Here is an 18523-nt window from a genome sequence, read left to right as displayed (position 1 = left end):
ATGCCCGGGATGGGCATTGGACCATGGGCCTGGTTCCCTGGAGAAATCGTCAATGTGGGACGTCGTGCTCGCTCTAAGGCGCGCGTCATAGCCGTTGTCTATTGGGTAGACAACGCTGCGTATACGGATCTGGTACCTGTGGAGCGATTGCGTTGGCGAGTGAAGAGCGATTGGTGGGCCACGGTCGGCCGGAAAGCTCCAGCCTATCCGTCATCCAGGAAGGGAAAAGATACTACATTCACTCGGGGTGCCGTTCGCCCTGAGCCAATTGATGCAGCGTCCTTCCAGAAACGCAGTCTGCCCCTGCCCGAAGCCTGCCGTCAAGTCGATATCGATAAGCTCCTCCGGCGCGTAAACGAGAGTGGGCTCTTACGCAGAGTACGACTGTGTTTATATTTCTTTCGTGGATTTAGTGGACGGGCGTGTGTCGTACGTTTGGGAACGTCCGGGCGTGTGGATTCACCGGATGCATGGCCCCATCGAAGACGCGTCTTCTCATCCAAAATTGGTTGAGGTAACCGCGAATTACTACGCTTGCTCTGCTGACAAATCCTTTGTCCCTAGAATACTAACTTATTTTTATACAATTTCGTAACACTTTATAATTATCGTTTCGCAACGTAAACTTCGGCTGCTTATCGTTTTCGTTACGAGAAAAACCGGTATTAATTGCGTTATATTATTCGTATGGATTACAAAAACGAAAATATTTTCGTTCAGCAGTACTAATAATTTATTATTTTTTGTATTTATTATTTATTATCGAAACCATTAATAACCGATTTTCAAGTACCCTTCCGTGACCCTTAGGAAATACCTCGTGTTATTATGGAGCCAGAGGAAGATGCTAGTTTGATATTTACACGTAGTTATTACTAGTTGGCAGTTAGAATAATTTGCTGCTGCTTTTCCGGGTATGCTGCTTGCTGAATGTTACTAGCAGTTGTATTCTCTTCTCGCAGGACATAATCCTTAATTGGGAAAAGGCGTTAGTCTCAATTATCCACGATGCCACCCGCATGTTGACTAAAGAAAGTGCTGCCGCTACAGAGCGCGAAGAAAGCGATAACATCGGTGTACTCTCCGCAAACGTGTTGCGGGAGGTCTTTTCCCAACTGGATACCCCGACTCAGACCGGACTGCGCAACGTGTGCTTCGCGTGGAACAGCATCCTGGAATCACCGGTCCTGACAGCCTGCATCGTGGTTACCGGCTTCGAACGGGAGTGGACTTGGGAGTCGACTCGTCACGAACTGCAGTACTTTGTGACGGCACCGCTGTTCAAATGCCTTCGCCCGTCCACGCAGCACATCCTCGTGGATGCTCGCGACAACTGGATGAAACACGACGATTTCCTAATGCTGGCGGAGGTGATGCACTATGTTGGCCGGGAAACCGGGAGCCGTGTGCGAATGATCCATTTTGTGGGATTCCGCTTGCACTTGCAAATCGGCGGCCATGGTGGCTTTGAATTTGATGCAGACAATGAGGATCAGGATGATGATGAGGAGGATGAAGACAATCAGGGCTATAGCGATAAATGCCCAATGCACCGCGACAACGCTGGCAAGACCAATGATTTCAACTACCGTTTGGTCGATTTCATCGCCGCCTGTGGGGATCTGCCGTGCGATGCCGTCCAGCTGGTGGACTGCGCTTTGGTTCTGGATTTCGCTCGGCTGAACGAAGTCGAGCTGTTCGTTCGCCTGCCCGCGGCTCGGTTGGCGGTGGATGGGGATGTGGGCAGCGCGGTGTGGGCCGCACTGGAGCAATGCGTGCCGATGCCGAGCAACAAGCAGATGGGCATGCTGTCAAAGTGGCTGACATCCCTCACCGTAGAGGAAACCAAGCCTCTGACTCTAATTACTGCAATGCGAGCGTCCTTCATTCGTAATGAACGGGAAGTGTTCTGCAAGGTGAGTGCGGTTCTTCGAGTTACGTTTTTCCATTTTGAACTTTTTATATCAGGTGAAGTCCGAATATTTGCATTTTCATAAAATATTAGTATTACTGAGCCTGTGTGGGCCAGCGCGGCTTTAATCTAAAAACAGTATCTGAATAAAAAAGTGAATTTAGCAGTTGAAGGGGGTGGCGCATGGCTTCGCGCCAGCTGCGCCAGTTGGAAAAGGGCCGAAAATTTGAGGAAAATCGTAGAAAAGTGGCTTTTTGAGCTGGTTTATAGCGCCTTTAAAGACGGGCCTGATTAAACCGATGCAACGGGAGCGCTTCCAGTAGGCGCATCTCAGCCAGTGTTGAATTCGAACTGATTTTCGAAATGCTTTTTTGTCCATCATGATTCATGAGTGAAAACGAAGCATCTATCTTTTTCTTCGTTAGTTGATTGCCCGTATGGTAAATCGTAGTACGTGAAAATGTAAATCGTAGTACGTGAACTACGGATTAACCGATTCGATCCAGTCTACCCGACTATAATTATGCGGTTAAGAATTCTAAGGCAGGTATTCAGATCGGTGTTGCCTTGTAGGCACTGTGCGCCACACAGTCGGCAGATCCGCGCCCATCCCTGCATTACCGTGGCAAGCAGTGGTGTGTTGACGGCGTGAAGGATCTGCAGTTGGAGAAACTATCGGCGGTGGCGCTGAAGCTCTTGGTCGAGCTCATGGAGCATTTAAAGCCGTCGTCAGTTTTCTATGACGACGACTCGGACGACGGTTCCGGCGGCCAACCGATGGATGACGAGTCTGATTAGCCTTTGAAGTCCGTTTCTTCTTGGTAGAATAATGTGCCGGGAATTTCATTCGTGTTTTTTTTGTCTTAGATAAGCGCTATAATTTTTGCGCTGCCCTTTTTTCATGTGTTTCCTCCGGCGTTCAGTATAATTATACTACCTTAATGCGGCGGAATAACTATCAACATTTGTGCGGTTGTTTTTACCATTGCTGTGAGTAAGCAGATTTCTGTTCGTTTTTGTATTGTTAGATCTGACTGGAGTGTCGTTCCGTACAAGTGAAACTAACTCAAGTGACGTAAAAGTCAATGAGATACGGTATTCTCTATTTGTAACAAAATCATTAATACCAGTGAAGCCCGCTGTAAAAGTCAGAGGAAGGACTAGTGTAACCGTCCAAAATGTGCAATGAATGCACCAGTCTGCCTCCCGAATACTCAGAACTTGTCAAAACGATTTAAGGTACTGTACCCTAACCCTGCACTTGAAGGAAATTTGTACGCTATGAGCGACACGGTGCTGTATAGCCGGATAAACATTCAACCAATTCACGTTTAAACACGCACTAGCTGCAAGCCGCGTATGTGAATGGTGAATGGGCTCGTACAAGTGCGTGTGGCTGCACTGTACAAATTTCCTTCAAGTGCAGGGTTAGGGTACAGTAATTGTACTGTAGAATTTATTCGCACTTGATCATGTCGAACCGAACAAGACTGAAAAAGTCATACATCTGTTCAAACCGCTTCAGTTTAGCGAGGCTAATTCCTAACCGGAACTTTAACGGACAGGGACACCTGTTAAAAACTCAGATATGTCATACGTGTTTAAGCTGTCTTATGATCTTTAACTGACGAAGCGGAAACGATATCTGCATACGTAGTAATAATAACATCAAACGATCGAAATTCTTGACAACCACGCACTTTTAAATTGTCGGACTCGGATTCGCTGCTGGAGTCGTTGGTTTGTTTACCGTGAGAACTGTCTTCAGGCACGAATCCAGGACATGTAGTGCGACAAGGCCCGCTGGCAGAATCGGTTCAGTTTCTTCAGGTCCACCTCGATTACATCGTCGACAGTCCACTGGCGTCCGCGATAATATGTATGCTGACGGACGCGGATCACAGGATTGATATTCCTGTAGAATCTGCAAAATTTTACCGTACGTTACCGGTTAAACAGAGTTCGTCGAATCGAATTCGACACCAGCAAATAAGAGCAAAGGTCATTTCAATCTACTGAAGAGTTAATGAGTTATCGAATTTGTTTGAAAAAGGCGTTCCCACGAATTCCAGAATTTTGAAATCCACAAGTTCAATTTCAAATGCCCGGAAAAAGTGAATGAAAGTCTGGTTCGAAAAAGCAACGGTCTTAAGTGCTTAGATAACGATAATATTCAAAAATTGATAGAAGATAATCGGTGGTTGCTGAATTTTTTTTTTCGAAAAACATAAAATCTGCATCCTGCCGTTTAGTGTCAAGTGGCACGTCAATACCTGCATTACTCTCGTGGCCTTAAGTTCACTGTCGATCCAATCGGTCGTGCCATGGGGAAGGCGCAAGTGCGGGCCAGTGAGCAGTGGCTTCTCACAGGTCAAATGCTTCTCGAATAGGTCCACGATGTCCGCCTCATCCACATGCCCCGGATGAAAACGGCAGCGGGAATGCGGAACTCCATGGCGGGCACGGCTTTCGTGCCTAACAGCGTCAGGGTATAATCTTTCCAGATCATACGATCACAGCACGACACCAGCCGGGATATCTCGGCAGAAAGCACGCTGAATTTCCATGGAGCAGGATGGCTGATCATGATGTTTCGCTGGTGCACGATGAAACGATGGACACGGATGCCGGCTTCATTCACGACCTTCTTAATTAAGCTAAGCTCTTCAGTACTCCCGTGCTCTGTCCCACTGTGGAGGTACCGCGGTTTGGGATCGCGAATGCAGATGGTGCGCGTGGCGGGCGTGATGTACTTGAAGATGCAAGCGTACATGGCGTAATTACTGTCCCAGTGCGCTTGTGGTGAAGCGTTCGAGTGGTTCGGCGATATACGCAAATCTTGCGCCAGTTCCGCCGATGCGAGCAGGGCTTCAAACAGTTGACAGGTGCGGCGAGAACGCTGGCGATCGATGGTGTCCAGAGAGTGGAAGATCTCCTTCAGTACCTCCAACGGCAACGCCAAAACGGTTTCAATGGCACGTACCAGCTTTTTCTGCTTTGGCTCACCATCAGCGGCCTCATGGGTTTCCCTGGGTAACTGATCGTAAAAGGCAAAACATTGTCGGCCTTTTTTCGAACATCATCGCCTGTGAAGGAGTATGAGGAGCCTCAAGATACGACAGAAACACCCAGACTAAAAAAGGGCTTACCAGATCTTCATCCCGCAGACACTCATTCTGGCGTCGTCGCACAAAGTGCATTTTCTGACTGAGAACCGTGACAAGCCGTACAGCGAACATTCGCTCAACTTCTCGTAGCAGCAATGCCGATTCAGCCGACGGTAGTGTCCAGTAACCATTCGGTACACGGCACGTCTGCATGACGAAATGGTCCGCAGAAAGGAGTCCTTTTCTGACAGCTGTACTACACAGGTCCCGAATCTGTCGTCGACGAAGCAGTTCCCGACGACGCTGCCCATCCGTTATCACCTCCACCATCGCCGCAGAGTCCAGATCACGGAACCCGCTAATCAGCATTTTCGCGGGACACCACGTCCATGGGCGATCCGGACCATCGTGCAGCAGCACCTCCACAGCTGCGCCTCTGCATCGTTTGGTGGATCGATAGAGGGAACAGTCCCATATCTTTCCGTACGGAACCGGCACCGCCTGCTGTGTCGAGCATCCGAAATCGACAATCGCACGGGCCGGAGTGTTTTCCGTCTCTTCCAGTCCGATGACGTAGCCGTGTTGCAGGTGACCGCCAATCTCCACATCCACGGCGTTCCATGTGTGTACAGATCGCTCTTCATTTTCGTATAGATGCATTCTTGTTTTATCTGGCTCAGTCAGAACAGGAACAACTAACAAGGATCAGTGTTGTTTTCTTAGCGCTCCCAGACGACGCAGAAAAAGAGAAATTGGTACTGACACTGAGCTGAACTGAAAGTGATTCGATGTTAGTGTAAAGCCAAACGTTTAAAGGAGGAGCCAAGCCAAACGGCTTCAAGTTGCCTCATAACGCATCACGCTCGTGCGAGGTACCGTTTAGTTTGCTGTAGTTCCAGACGAGCAGTGCTACCGATTTTATCATAGCTTTAATTTGCTTACAGAACCAATAGTTGTGAGATAACTTTTAGGTTGCTGGATTAGCTTTTACTCGACTGTGCATGTTGATTGACAAAGGTACTGTACTGAGCGTACTACTGAGCGTTTTCAACGGGTTACAATTTACCGTCTGGTACTTTACAGTTTACAGTAATGCAGTTTTGAGTTGGCATCAGTTTTCAGATATTGCCTCGTTTTTCTGCCGTAGTCTCCCAGCCAAAACAAATTAAAATGCACTTGTATGAAGACGCTGAAAGATCGGTGTACGCCTGGAACGCTGTGGATGTGAAGATTAACGATCGGCTGCTGCACGGTCACGTCATTGGCCTGCGAATTGCCGTAGGATATCCGGCGTTTTTGATCGTCGATTTTGGTTGCCCGCCACAACGGCCCATGGCAGTTGAATACGGAAGCGTTTTCGACTGCTCTATCGAAGACTACTATCAAGCACCCGCCGGCGCTGATGTTGAGGTGCTGCTGTGCGATTACCCCACACGTACCTGGACATGGCAGCCCGGCAGGATTCTCGTAGACCACTTCATGAATTTTTGGCAAAATGCCAGGCTGGTGCAGGTGGATGTTGCTGGACATGACCAGTGGCAGCTGCTTCCCACAAGCCAGATCCGTCTTCCCGCTTCAGTGGAAGGACTGCAGCGAAAACGTCTTAATCCAGGACATTTTGCAATTCGGACACGCACACTGCCTGGCGGCTACTGGACGCTGCCGCGACCTGTGTCAAAGCGCTTTGTTGAACTGCTTCAACGTTACTTCCAGCTGCGGGTGGTGCGTGTTTTCAGTCGGGACATACAATACGTGCAGCGGCGCGACAATGATTCCTGGAAGGATGAAGTTGCAGTAAGTCATAACAGAAGTTTTGGTTTCATGTTACGTTATTGGCTTCGCTTGAAATAAGTAGTTGGGATCGCCACGGTGTAAGCTGCCTATGAAAGTGGTTAAGGAAGTGCATATAGTAGTGTCGCATTTTTTGGGCACTCAGTTTTTGGTAATATCCTCTGCTTTCGAGTGATCCATTTTTATGTAGCTCTTCCCAACGAATAAGAACTACCGTAATCGGACATATCACTACTTACAGAGAGCTGCATGTCTGCTGAAATTTAGACTTGTCCGATAGAAGTAGCACAGTTTAGTACTTCGATGTTTTTTGTTTCGGTACACAGTACGCTGGAGACGCGGTATTCTCAACGTTTCTCCATATTAAAAACTTTGCATCAGTCTCGTGTACAGGCTTGTACAAAGACAATAAGTAGCACGTGATCAATTTTTAGACAGTGCTTGTCATATGGAATAACGCATGTCTTTAGTGTACGGTACGCGAATTCGGAAAATATCCGCAAAACAAGAAACGTCCAAATACTAGGAGTATACATACCGTACAGATAACCGGTGCTTCCTCATTTGTCGTTCTTTTAAATATAGTCCGCGTTTTTGGAGTGTTTGCGGCAAAACCACGTTTCTAAATGCCTGCTCGCAAATTTCGATGAGCCAGAAAAAGAACCGAAACACAAGAACCTACTCAACGGTGATGAACGCGTTTGGGCGTTGCCATTGGAACTGCTGAAGGAAAGTCTTCCTGTCACTGGACACACTCGACCGGCAGCGCTGTCGACGCGCCTGTCAACTATGGGAGGCCATTCTCGATTCGGCGGAACTGTGCAGAGATGTTCGTGTGTCGCTGGCACCGCTGTTCAGCAGGGCGAAGCGTGGGAAGCGTCTGTGGAAAGCTGAGTACGCGGCGTACAGTTGTCTCTTCGAGCAGATCCCACCGGCCACCCGCACTGTCTCCATTTGCGATCACCATGCCCATTTTTCCGATCTGCCGGAGGATAACACCAATGTGGATGATGCGGTGGGACTGGTTAATGGTTAAGAGAAGGCTGGACACGGTCGGTATCCGTATCGACCGTTTGATCCTGCACCGGCGCACGACAACGATCTACGAGTGGATAATAATGACAGACAGCCCATTACCGCTGAAAATGTTCTTCGCGAAGGCTGCCGAACAGCTTGCGCGACTGATATCCTGCTGTGTCCGCGTGGTTTGGAAGGAGTATACTTTGAAATGGGTACAGATCGATGATAAAGCCTTTATGGACTGCATTATTCCGTCTGCAGTTCATGTTCTGAGCAAGGACCTTGACGACGCTAAGGTTCAGGTGTGGGATGTGTTGGAGAGGCATTTGTGCTGCACGGAACCACCGTTAAATATGGAACACATTGCGCATCTGATTGATAACAAAACGATGGCCAGAGGAGTGAAAAAGGTGCGGTATAAACTATTGAAAAGGAATAAATAAGCTGTAGCGTAATTAACGGGCCGTACCGGATTTCATAATACCGTGGTGCGATAGCCATTTGAATAGGAAGGTATGGAATTTCCGAAAAGATAAAATTTTCTGACTGCCAGCTTTACTTACACTCAGATCCCCGCAGGCGGTGGCAGCTAAGTTTATAACTTTGTAAACATTTTTTAAACAATACCAGAAGAAACAGTATACTGTATAAACATAAGATGGCGTCGGTTACGTCATAAACTGGAGTTGGGAGCTGGACTTTCTAGTTACAATTCCCGGTTGTACTTTGTACTTGCAGCTCCCAACTGCAGCATATGATTCAGCACAACTGCAGCATATGATTACTGCATATGTACACTGTATAGAAGTACACTAACTAATTTACTCACTTACTGATAATCACACACACACACGCTGGTGCATCTGCTGTGCATACCTCAAGGATGCTCGCAGCCCAGATGCAGCTACCTGTGCAGCCGTGTTGCACGCGTACAAGTGGTTGTTTACATTCTTTACCGCATGGAGCGGCATTGGCACATTAGCGCAACTGGCTCGTCAGCGATGGTGCTGCATACCATGCGCGTCTCTTATTGATTGAAAACACTTATAGTAATGCTGCGCACTTATAATATACAAATTATTTGTCAACTTATCGAGTAGTTTAATTGCTTAACTGGATTGTGCACGGCTTATATATAATTGTGAAACTTGACATGCGCCCAATGGTTGGAGTACTGTACGGATGGATGGATGGTACTGTACTATATGGATACTACTGTACACTGTACAGTTATATTGGTTTACTTTCACTGCTTGATTCAACAAGTTGTTTACATTCTTTTACAATATGGAGGAGCATTTTAACGCATCTGGCTCGTCAAAGCCTTTCAACGCATAGTAAGCGAAATATAATTACTTTTCAGTGGATATTACTAGCTGCTCTATTCTCAATTTATTTATACATATATAATCATGGAAACTAACAGGTACGATGGAATATTATCTTCTTTATTACTGTACATTATGCCTGTAGTGTGTAATCAATTTTGACAATTATTTGCAGTCTACTGCGTGCATGCTTATGCGTGCGTGCAGATCAACTGGAAAAAGTCCGCCAGGGTCGCTGCAAAATTTTTTCCACTGGAGCCAAAGCCACATTTCTGTTAACGATTCTCCGCTAATTGCAGAATTTATGAATTTCTTGTACACGAAGTAAGTGGTAAGTGTTTTAGTTTATATTACGTTGTAACCCATGCTGTATTTGTCATGTGTACATAGTTTCGGGGCTGCTATAAACAACGAGGGTTTGAGTGGAAAAAGTTGGCCTGAACTTCTCAAAGAATTTTCCACCTTGTCAACGGTATGGCGTATGTAATTTGCTGATTCCGCAGTTTCCTGATTACAAAAATTATTATTATATGCTTGTATGTTTGCTCAATGCTTTTATAACAAAAAAATACATTTCGTAATAAAATCTAATTATCATAATTAATGAGTAATGTATTGTACAGTATTGCACTGTATATGTAGTATGTACCAGATACTTTTAAGGGTAAACGTTCTTTACATTTCTTAATAAATTTAGCACTAATGCTTTGTAATGCCAGGTAACAGAAATATGCAACGATAGCTTTTTTGTAATTTTATTTACTGCTGCATTTAGGTTCCTAATAACAGGCGCAATTCGTTTTCAGCAGTGAAGAAGAGTATCAGCATCTTTTGCACCTAATAAATTAATTTTTCCAGAATGGAAAATCATCGCCGTACAACCTTGAAGCCGGACTCGCATGGCCGGAAATATTTAAGGTTCAAACATGGCATCAGCTTTTGCTCTTATTGAGTTGTATAATTTCTCTAAACTAAGAAATTTCCCAAAATTGAAAGTGGCGACAATGTTAACAATTCTTGGATTCTTTAACGATGCTTTTTTGATAGCCGTATTTTTTGCAGTTTCCGGTAATAGTGATCCAATAACGCGAGAGCATCACTGATGGACTTTGCACCATTAACTGTGATCTTGCCGTTGCGGTACACTTGGCAGTGCGATTTGTAAGGACGAATGGAACGGAGAAGAAGCCCGGAAAATTTATGTGGTGCATAATGAGAAAGCGGAGCGTTCGGATAAGCTGGGTAAGTCAATTGCGCAGCCAAAGACCAGCAGTTGCAACAACGTTAGTTATTTTCGCCATTCAGCCAATTTGCAAATGTCTCCGCTTTTGAAAGCGTTGTTTGTGGTAATGAAGTAAGCTCCTTAAACTTCGGGCACCCAATGTCTTCAAGATTAAACACTTCAGGCAAATAATTTTCCAAAATCTTTTGCTTTTCCAATCCTTTGGCAAAACGTCAAACGCGCAGGTCGTTCACCAATAAGCTCCAGCATATCCTGAATCGCCCTGGCGATGTCCAAGTATAGATAATCTCCACGATTATGCCAGACAAGTCCGTGAGTGACGCGATTGGCTCCTAAATTCAACGCGGTAACGATTAAAGTGGATGGAATGGTGAATGTGTAGCACCTGCTAACACTAGTTGGGCAATCACAAAATGCCAGCTGTTTTATAAGCCGTTGGGAGCCAGCGATAAACCAATCAATATCTAAGACAACCTCCGCTTTGAAGTCTCCATTCTGTTATCGGTACGCTAGCAATAGCTCCGCCCTTTGGAAATGGATTCCTTAAATAGGTATCCGCGCACGACAGCTGATTTGAGATTCCGACTACCCGCTTCAGTCCTTGTTGTGGGGCCAACGACTTCGGGGAAAACGACATATGTGTCAAAATTAATTATGGAGCGCGATAAATTATTTGACCAACCATTTGGACGAATTATTTTGGTGTACGGAGAAATGCAGCCAGCCTACGAAGTGCTTCAGCGCAAAGTCCCTTGGATTGAACTGACAAAAAATATTCAACAAATTGTGGAGGATGAAAATTATTTTGATGGTAAACAAAATATTTTGTTGATACTGGATGACGTGGCAAGTGGTTTGGTGAAAATGAGCATTTGGCTAAACTCTTCACTCAAAAGTACACCATAAACGGCTTTGTGCATTTCTATTATTCAATAACCTATATAAACAAGGGTCTGCTATGCGAGACGTGCATCTTAATGCACAATATCTTATACTGTTCGAAAATAATCGTGATGTGAACCAAATCAAGATTCTAGAAAGGCAGACTGGTTTAAAACATCTCAGCGGAGCTTACGAGGAAGTCGGCCAGGAACCATTTCAACCTCTCATTTGGATATGAAACCGGACACACCTGCCTATTTAAGGATTCGTTCAGCAATATTGCCGGGAGAGTTGACTAAAATTTACATTAATCCACATACGACAAACTTGCCCAAGAATGTGTGATCAGATTTTAAAAGACTTTGCACCGTTTCTCCTTACCCTGCGATCGCTGAAACCCAAGCAGCGTCGTTTTCTTTTGGAAAATATTTCGAAACGACAACTTCGCTGTTTTGAAGAAATTTGTTTGAATTTGGTAAAGAATTCAGTGCCTCTTACCACCGATCAGCTAAAGGTGTGTCAGCGTTGGCGTCGACCATTAAAGCTGATTGCCCTCAAAAATATCCTTTACGAAGCAAGAGGGAAATTTTATTACAGCGCGGAGGATTCTTACCGCGGTTCTACCTGTATTGGCAGCTGTTTTGGGAACTGCCTTACTGGAAATGAAACCGGAAGTGCATTATATTGTTCCCGCGAGCGAAATGAAAAGACTTGCAAGTGACACGGTTGGTCGTATTGTAACGGATGTCCAATTACAACAGCAGCCTACGAAGTTGTGGATATTGTAAAACTGACGATTTGATGAGAGATATAATTTCACGGAATACGCTAAGCGAATGGGAGAAAGCGGAACTGTTATCAAGAAACTTGGCTCGCTTTTGGCGCTGAAAGAGTCGGCGTTCGGCCCTGACCAAATGGTTATTCCGCCTCCAGCATCTGTGCCCCATTCCAGTACAACTATTAAAGAAGCCGTGGGTACCCCTAATATGCCTGATCGTATGTTAGATGCTTTCCTCCTATTCCACCTGCACCCCGGCAAAACGCAAGCGTGCAAAGCGAGAAGTATTTGATGAAAACACTTTACAAATCGAAGGTCCCATCGGTTCAAGAACCAAATCCCAGTTCAACGGATGACTATTAATAACAAATGAGTGGTGGTGGATGCGTTCTCTTTGTCTTTGGGTGAAGGTATGACATGGAACTGCACATCTAGCTGTTGCGATGGATCAAGCAGTAGCGACGACGAATGATGGCCAATCTACTGCTACGACAAGCGTATCTGAACCCTCAGCACCCGGGCAGCTTAACAGGGATTCAAAAGTTTCGCAGCCACTTTCCACAAGCACCAAACTATCAACAAACGCGGGAACAGCTGGAGCATCTGGATCCATATACAGTCCACAAATCTCGACGCAAAGGTTCAAAAGAAACCCCGTAGTTGTCTCAAACCTATGGAGCAATATCAAGCCGATCTGGCAGACATGTCAAAATATGCGAAGCAGAACAAAGGATACCGTTGGATATTGTTTGTGATCGACGTCTTCAGCAAGAAAGTGAACTGTCAACTACTAAAGAATAAAAGCGGTCTAGAAGTAAACTTGGGTTGGAAAAGGTGTTTGCAGAACTCGGAGCTCCCATTAAATTGCAAACGGACAAAGGTCTTGAATTTTACAATAAGGATGTTAAGAGTTTTTGACAGCCAAAAGGTTTTTGTTCTCTTCGAAAATAAAGCAATCAAAGCATCCTTAGCTGAAAATGGCATACGCAATCTCAAGAAACGAATATGGAAATTATTTCGACACCGACAGTCTAAAGTGTACTGGGACGTTCTGGGAGATTTGTAAACAGTTACAACAACGCAATTCATTCTTCGCATAAAGTCACGCCTAATGAGGTTAGCTAGTCCAATTCTCTGCAAATATTCAATCGACTATATGCAGAATTATTAAAAGCAGAAAAGCCAAAGTACAGCGTAGGTGACACAGTACGAGTAGCCATCGACAAAACACTTTTGAAAAGGATATGAGTCAACATTTAAGGAGAAATTTACAAGATACACCAAGTATTACCACAACAGCCCGAGCCCCTCTACGTATTACTGATGAAGACGGGGACTTAATTCTGCGGGAAATATTACGAAGCCGAACTCAGTCGTGTCAGAAATGGCTCATAATAGCTTTTATGTCACGCTTCCATCTGATGCCTGTATGCAACAGTTTCCCAAAGAATAATGCAGCTGAATGGACCACAAAGTTAAAGAGCGTGATATCGCTACCGGGACAATGGGAAATGGCATTGGTGGAAATACAGTATCCTAATTCAATGTACAATTTACCCAGTCCCCAAACGTTGCACGTTGACCAAATTACTTCTATGGATAGCAACGGTGTTTTCGCTATGGAGGGACACAATTACGGTACCTGCAGGATCTATGAGAAAAGTGACATCATTAATTTTATCAACAGTAAAAGTACCACGGTTAAAGCCATTTCATGATTCTACAGCGAAAGAACAGGCGGCTTTCCAACTAGAATTATTTGCAACCGAGCCCAAGCTCAAAGTGAAATTTCCCAGCGTACGTGTTTTCTGGATTTTCCTCCCCATCTTTGCATCTATCCCGTATGCTTGGATTTAAAGAACGACGATTTTCTGCTGCACAGTCTGAACAATATGAAAATTTTTAATGGAAAAACGAATTTTGCTTCCGCAGCTACAACACTGTCCGACCAGCTGAAAGCCCTGGCAGAGTTGCAACTGTTGGAGACGTCTATAACAATGACAGCAGATAAGCCCGTAAATATGCACATTGGGAACCAGTCAATTTTGTCTACTGCAACAAGTGCGACTACAATATTGTGGGCGATGAAACTATGCAGCTTTTGCGCGCTTTCCCCATTAAAGCAAGTGTTCCTCGCTTCGAAATTGTTTCCGAAAGGTTTGAGGATCCACATTATTTACCTGTTTTATACGATCGACTGGACACTATTGATATCAACATTGCAACTGATCTCGGAGAAGCGGCAATTTTCAGACTGGAAAGTCAATGGTAAAGCTGCATTTCCGCCCCATTCAGTATTATATCGCTAAAAAATGCCCGTAATCCTCTTTGAGCCGTCACCATCGTTCTATCTGGATTTATTTGCGGGGGCCGCCACGGGCGCTAGTAGCCAGCACGGCTATGGAGCCGTCGCGACACGCTATCGCGGGAGTTTAATGCAAAATGGCAGCGGATTTATGCTACCTAATTTCTGCGCGCAATGTTTAGTAAATTAGCGCATTTTGCTGCCCCGGTTATTAAAGCAGCGGCACCATGCCAGAGCAGCAATGGAAGCAGCAAAGCTCCCACTTACGCGACGCAGCGACAACAGTTTTAAGTGAAACATCCAAGAAGGTAGGAGAAAATTTCGGAAGCGTTAACTGCGCAACCTCAACAGCAAGGAGGCATCAAACGGCTCAAGCAGCAGCACAAGAGGACAAAAGATAAAGAAACCTTCCTTCCGACTTAAACGGCTTAAACGGATTCCCCAAGAGAATTTGAGGACGCATTTTAAAATGGCTTTTATTTTGGAAGGAAGCGTGCCAGCTATGCAGGTCGAGTCGGATTTATTCTCCGTTCCGGCCACTCTAGCGGATTTTGTGCGGACAGAAGAAGAACGCATTCTACCAACATCAGGGCAAACAGAAGAAATTAGTTCTGGAGAAATTTCCTTTTACATTCCCCTTCAACGTCGGCGCTGCTAGTGCTACCGAAATTACGCTAGAAATGGATATTGCAATCAAAAGCAAATTGCAGGACTTGGTGCGGCTACGCATATTGAAACACGGATCTGGTAGCACCAGTGAACTTGATTGCGCATTCTATATTCAGCTCGGTAGAGGTAACAATGGCCAACCGCCTGATAACTAATTCCACCCATTATATGCCTACCGAGCGTACTTGGAAAATTTGTTGGGGTACACACCGGCTGCCCTAAAAAGCCAGGCAACAAGTGCTGGATTTTATATAGACACTCGGGTACCTGAAGATCATGCCAATAACGCTGGAGAAGTAACGCGAAAAGCTATGTTTGTGACCAACGAGTACGTCCCGTTCAGCGCCAAATTATGTACGGACATTTTCAGCAGGAAAAATTTGATCACCGGTGTACCGCTACATGTGCGCCTCATTTTGAATAAGCCGGAATTTACCTGCGTTCATATGCCAATCTTCCAGTGGATACCTTAAAGCATACATTCGCAATCCGCGGTTGTACGTCAAACGCTTTGTGCCTAATCCGGCATATTTGTCTGCTTACTGCCCAATTATCGACAAAGACTGTGAAATACCCTATTGAGCGAGTGTGTATGCGTGTTAATGATATTGGTATGATTCAGAGCACAGTGCTGGCTAATTTACATATTGGAGCAGTACCCAAATGTGTTTTGTGGGATTTGTAAAAGCTCGAGTTTTCACGGGCTGCGCCGAGGTAATCCGTTTAACTTTGAACATTTCAATCTCAACTATATAAGTGTCGAAGTCGACGGACAGTCGTATCCCGCACAAGCCTACCGACCAAATTTCGCCACGGTGATTATTTGCAATCATATGACGGTCTGTTGGAGACGCTCGGCCGCTTGCACGCACTGGACGGGCGCTGCCTTTCGACCGTAAAGCATTTGCGGAAGGATTTGCTATTTGGGGATTCTGATCTGACACCTTCACGGACAGGCCGGGGACCGATGAGCACCGTGCGCCAAGGAAATCTATCAATCCGCCTGCAGTTCGCCGCCCAATTAACTGAACCAATTATGGCCATTACGATGATGGTGGGATAATATTATTGAAGTCAATTCATCGCCAGCTAATTGCGGATTTTACAGCGTAAAACCTAACGTAAGTGTTGTAAGACTTAAAATGCCGTGTTGTTCGCGCGGTAAGCTTCAGGGTCGCCAGCGGGTGGGCGCGCCGTCGGCCCCTTTGACGCTGAAGAGAATCGTGATGGATGTGGAATAATGGCGACCGGAGCGCTTCGCGCTCGGTCGCCCGTTGTTTACAGGACAAAGTGTAAAAAAAAAAATTCAGATTTTATTTTGAATGCAGATCGGCACTAAAATGGACACTGCTGAAATCGACCACGTGCTACGTTCAAGTACCGTGACGAAAGACGCTTTTATTGGTGTATTTGCTGCGAACATGTTACCACCGTCCCTGCCAATGAAGCTGCCATGGGCATGCGTTGTCAATACTGACGAAGCTGCAAAGCCAGGCTCGCATTGGTTGGCGTTCTACCAGGACGTCCCGGGAAAATTGGAATATTTGACTCTTATGGTCACGAACCGAGATTTTACGGCATCCATATTGAAAGTTTTGCAAGAACGCCGAGTTAGTTATTTCGCAAGCGCATCGTTTACAAATGGAATGGAGTACCGTGTGCGGACAGTACTGCTGCTTTTTTATTCTAAAACGATGCTCCGGCGGTCATTTACTCTCTTATTCATTTGTTCACCAATAGCAAATCGTCGAATGATCGAATGGTTTGTGCTTATATTAATCATTATTTTGATTTGAACACTGTAATTCGTGATCGCTCTATGATAATTCAGTCTGTTTTCCGTCAAATAATGCAATAAAATCTGGCCATCCAAACCCTTACGTATGAGTGTAGGTGTAGTTACTTTGTACCGCAACAAATTGCAGTGCAACAAAATATTACACTACAGCAACATTGCGCTGCCATGGATGTTTTGTTTCGAAATATAAACAGGACATCGCATTTTGTACTCGTGGTCTTGCCAAAACATGCTTCATAGCAGTTTTTCCTTACTGCATCTATTTCTATTTGGCGAAGCAGAATGGTTTTCGAATTGTTGTGGACATCAAATGGCATAATCAATGAGAAGTCAATTATAACGGAACTGGCAATTAGTTCTGTTGATTTCCATTGTCTATATTACACCCGATTTTTGAGCCTCCGGATAATTACATTGTTAGCAAGTACGGCATCAGTTCCACGAATGTCGATGAAATATTTGTTAAAGCTTTTCGGACCTGGAGATTCAGATAAATCGAGCGTTCAGAAACTATCTGCAAAACGTTAAAGACCCCGCGTTGTTTTCTATGCGAAAGGTTCAGAAAAGTGCGGTATTATCCAGGATTTATTAAAATCTGATTGCATCAACTTGGACTCGTTAGGCTGCCCGCGCCGATTTATGCAATGACAGATGCTACAGTCCCAACAGCGCAGGCTTACTCAAACTGGATGCTGACTCAGTATCTAAAAGTTCCAAAAAATGCTTGCTTTGCTGCATGCCGATCCCGACACTGGCGTTCGTCATCATCGACGATGGCGCAGTCGAATTTCAAGACCAGATCTAAATTACTATTCGGGTACGTGCTCAAATTTTGATGTTCTTTTTTTAAAACATTTCTGACAAGGTTTACGAAATTGCAGATGAACAGGGTAACGTGCTGCATCCGTTGTGGAGCTGTATTCATTTCCGGTGAGGACCGCACTGAACAAAAAGGATCGCGGATATTAACATGCCTGACATTTTAGCGCATGAATCATTGAGCGATCTGTTTGGAAATTCAGATGATAACAAAAAATGCTGTAGCGGAATTTATTCATATATAATCTGAGTATCTTGGCATCTTTGAGACTAGTAAAATCACGTTGCCAGAGCTCGTCTTTACGATGACGCAAGTACTGATCGTGTACAGGCAACTCTAACGCCTGTACTAGTAACCCACAGTTTATTGATACCGCACTTTTCAATCATGATTATGCTCTTCTTGATCATAATATACTGTACACGAGCTGATCTGCCAGCTTTGAATATAGCTGACGAAGTCGATCCAGACTTGAATGATATTAAAGATTATTATGCTCGAAAATATCGGAGCAAATATTCCCAGAAATTTTCAGTTTCGTTCGAAACTTACAAAATGTACAGTGACGGGGCTGGATAATCTATCGTTCAAGTATGCTGTTAAAACGATAACACTCGTTTTGAAAGATATTCTGAGTGTGATTGCTGCGATTCCAGCGCATAACCTGGTGCGAATCCGCATGTATCAAAATGCTCTGCAGTATCCAATTTGGATGCCACCTATTCGGCGGGACCAAATAACAATTGAACGGTGGATTATCGACAATAAGGCGGATTCTAAACTCTAATCAGGCTTTTCTGCTAGACGAATCATTTGAACTGTCAGTCCAGCACACTGATTTGCCATCCGGATCATGCAGAAAGGATGTAT

At 45.0% G+C, this 18523-nt stretch overlaps 2 protein-coding genes and 1 long non-coding RNA gene across 3 annotated transcripts; 2 read left to right on the top strand and 1 right to left on the bottom strand.

Moving 5' to 3' along the window:
• Positions 1-394: 394 nt before the first annotated feature.
• Positions 395-2933, top strand: LOC129602432 (uncharacterized). Its single transcript, XM_055501448.1, has 3 exons — positions 395-514; positions 963-1916; positions 2486-2933. Exons 1-3 carry the CDS (start codon positions 467-469, stop codon positions 2708-2710), a joined length of 1227 nt encoding a protein of 408 aa, XP_055357423.1. The 5' UTR covers positions 395-466; the 3' UTR covers positions 2711-2933.
• Positions 2934-3571: 638 nt separating this feature from the next.
• LOC129602431 (uncharacterized) lies at positions 3572-5896 on the bottom strand. The gene is made up of 3 exons (XM_055501447.1): positions 5062-5896; positions 4186-4998; positions 3572-3836 (listed from the first exon to the last, which is right to left on the bottom strand). The coding sequence occupies exons 1-2, from the start codon at positions 5677-5679 to the stop codon at positions 4930-4932; spliced, it is 687 nt and encodes a 228-aa protein (XP_055357422.1). The 5' UTR covers positions 5680-5896; the 3' UTR covers positions 3572-3836; positions 4186-4929.
• A 2904-nt stretch (positions 5897-8800) lies between these two features.
• LOC129602433 (uncharacterized) lies at positions 8801-10376 on the top strand. Its single transcript, XR_008692406.1, has 5 exons — positions 8801-9167; positions 9334-9482; positions 9549-9630; positions 10017-10076; positions 10221-10376. It is a non-coding gene; the product is annotated as an uncharacterized LOC129602433 (long non-coding RNA).
• The last annotated feature ends 8147 nt before the right edge of the window (positions 10377-18523 follow it).

Source organism: Paramacrobiotus metropolitanus, unplaced genomic scaffold, assembly GCF_019649055.1.
Source record: "Paramacrobiotus metropolitanus isolate TYO unplaced genomic scaffold, Prichtersi_v1.0 Parri_scaffold0000462, whole genome shotgun sequence".
Classification (NCBI taxonomy): domain Eukaryota; kingdom Metazoa; phylum Tardigrada; class Eutardigrada; order Parachela; family Macrobiotidae; genus Paramacrobiotus; species Paramacrobiotus metropolitanus.
The sequence above is the reverse complement of the archived record's forward strand: the minus strand, read 5'-3'. Positions and strand labels throughout refer to the sequence as shown.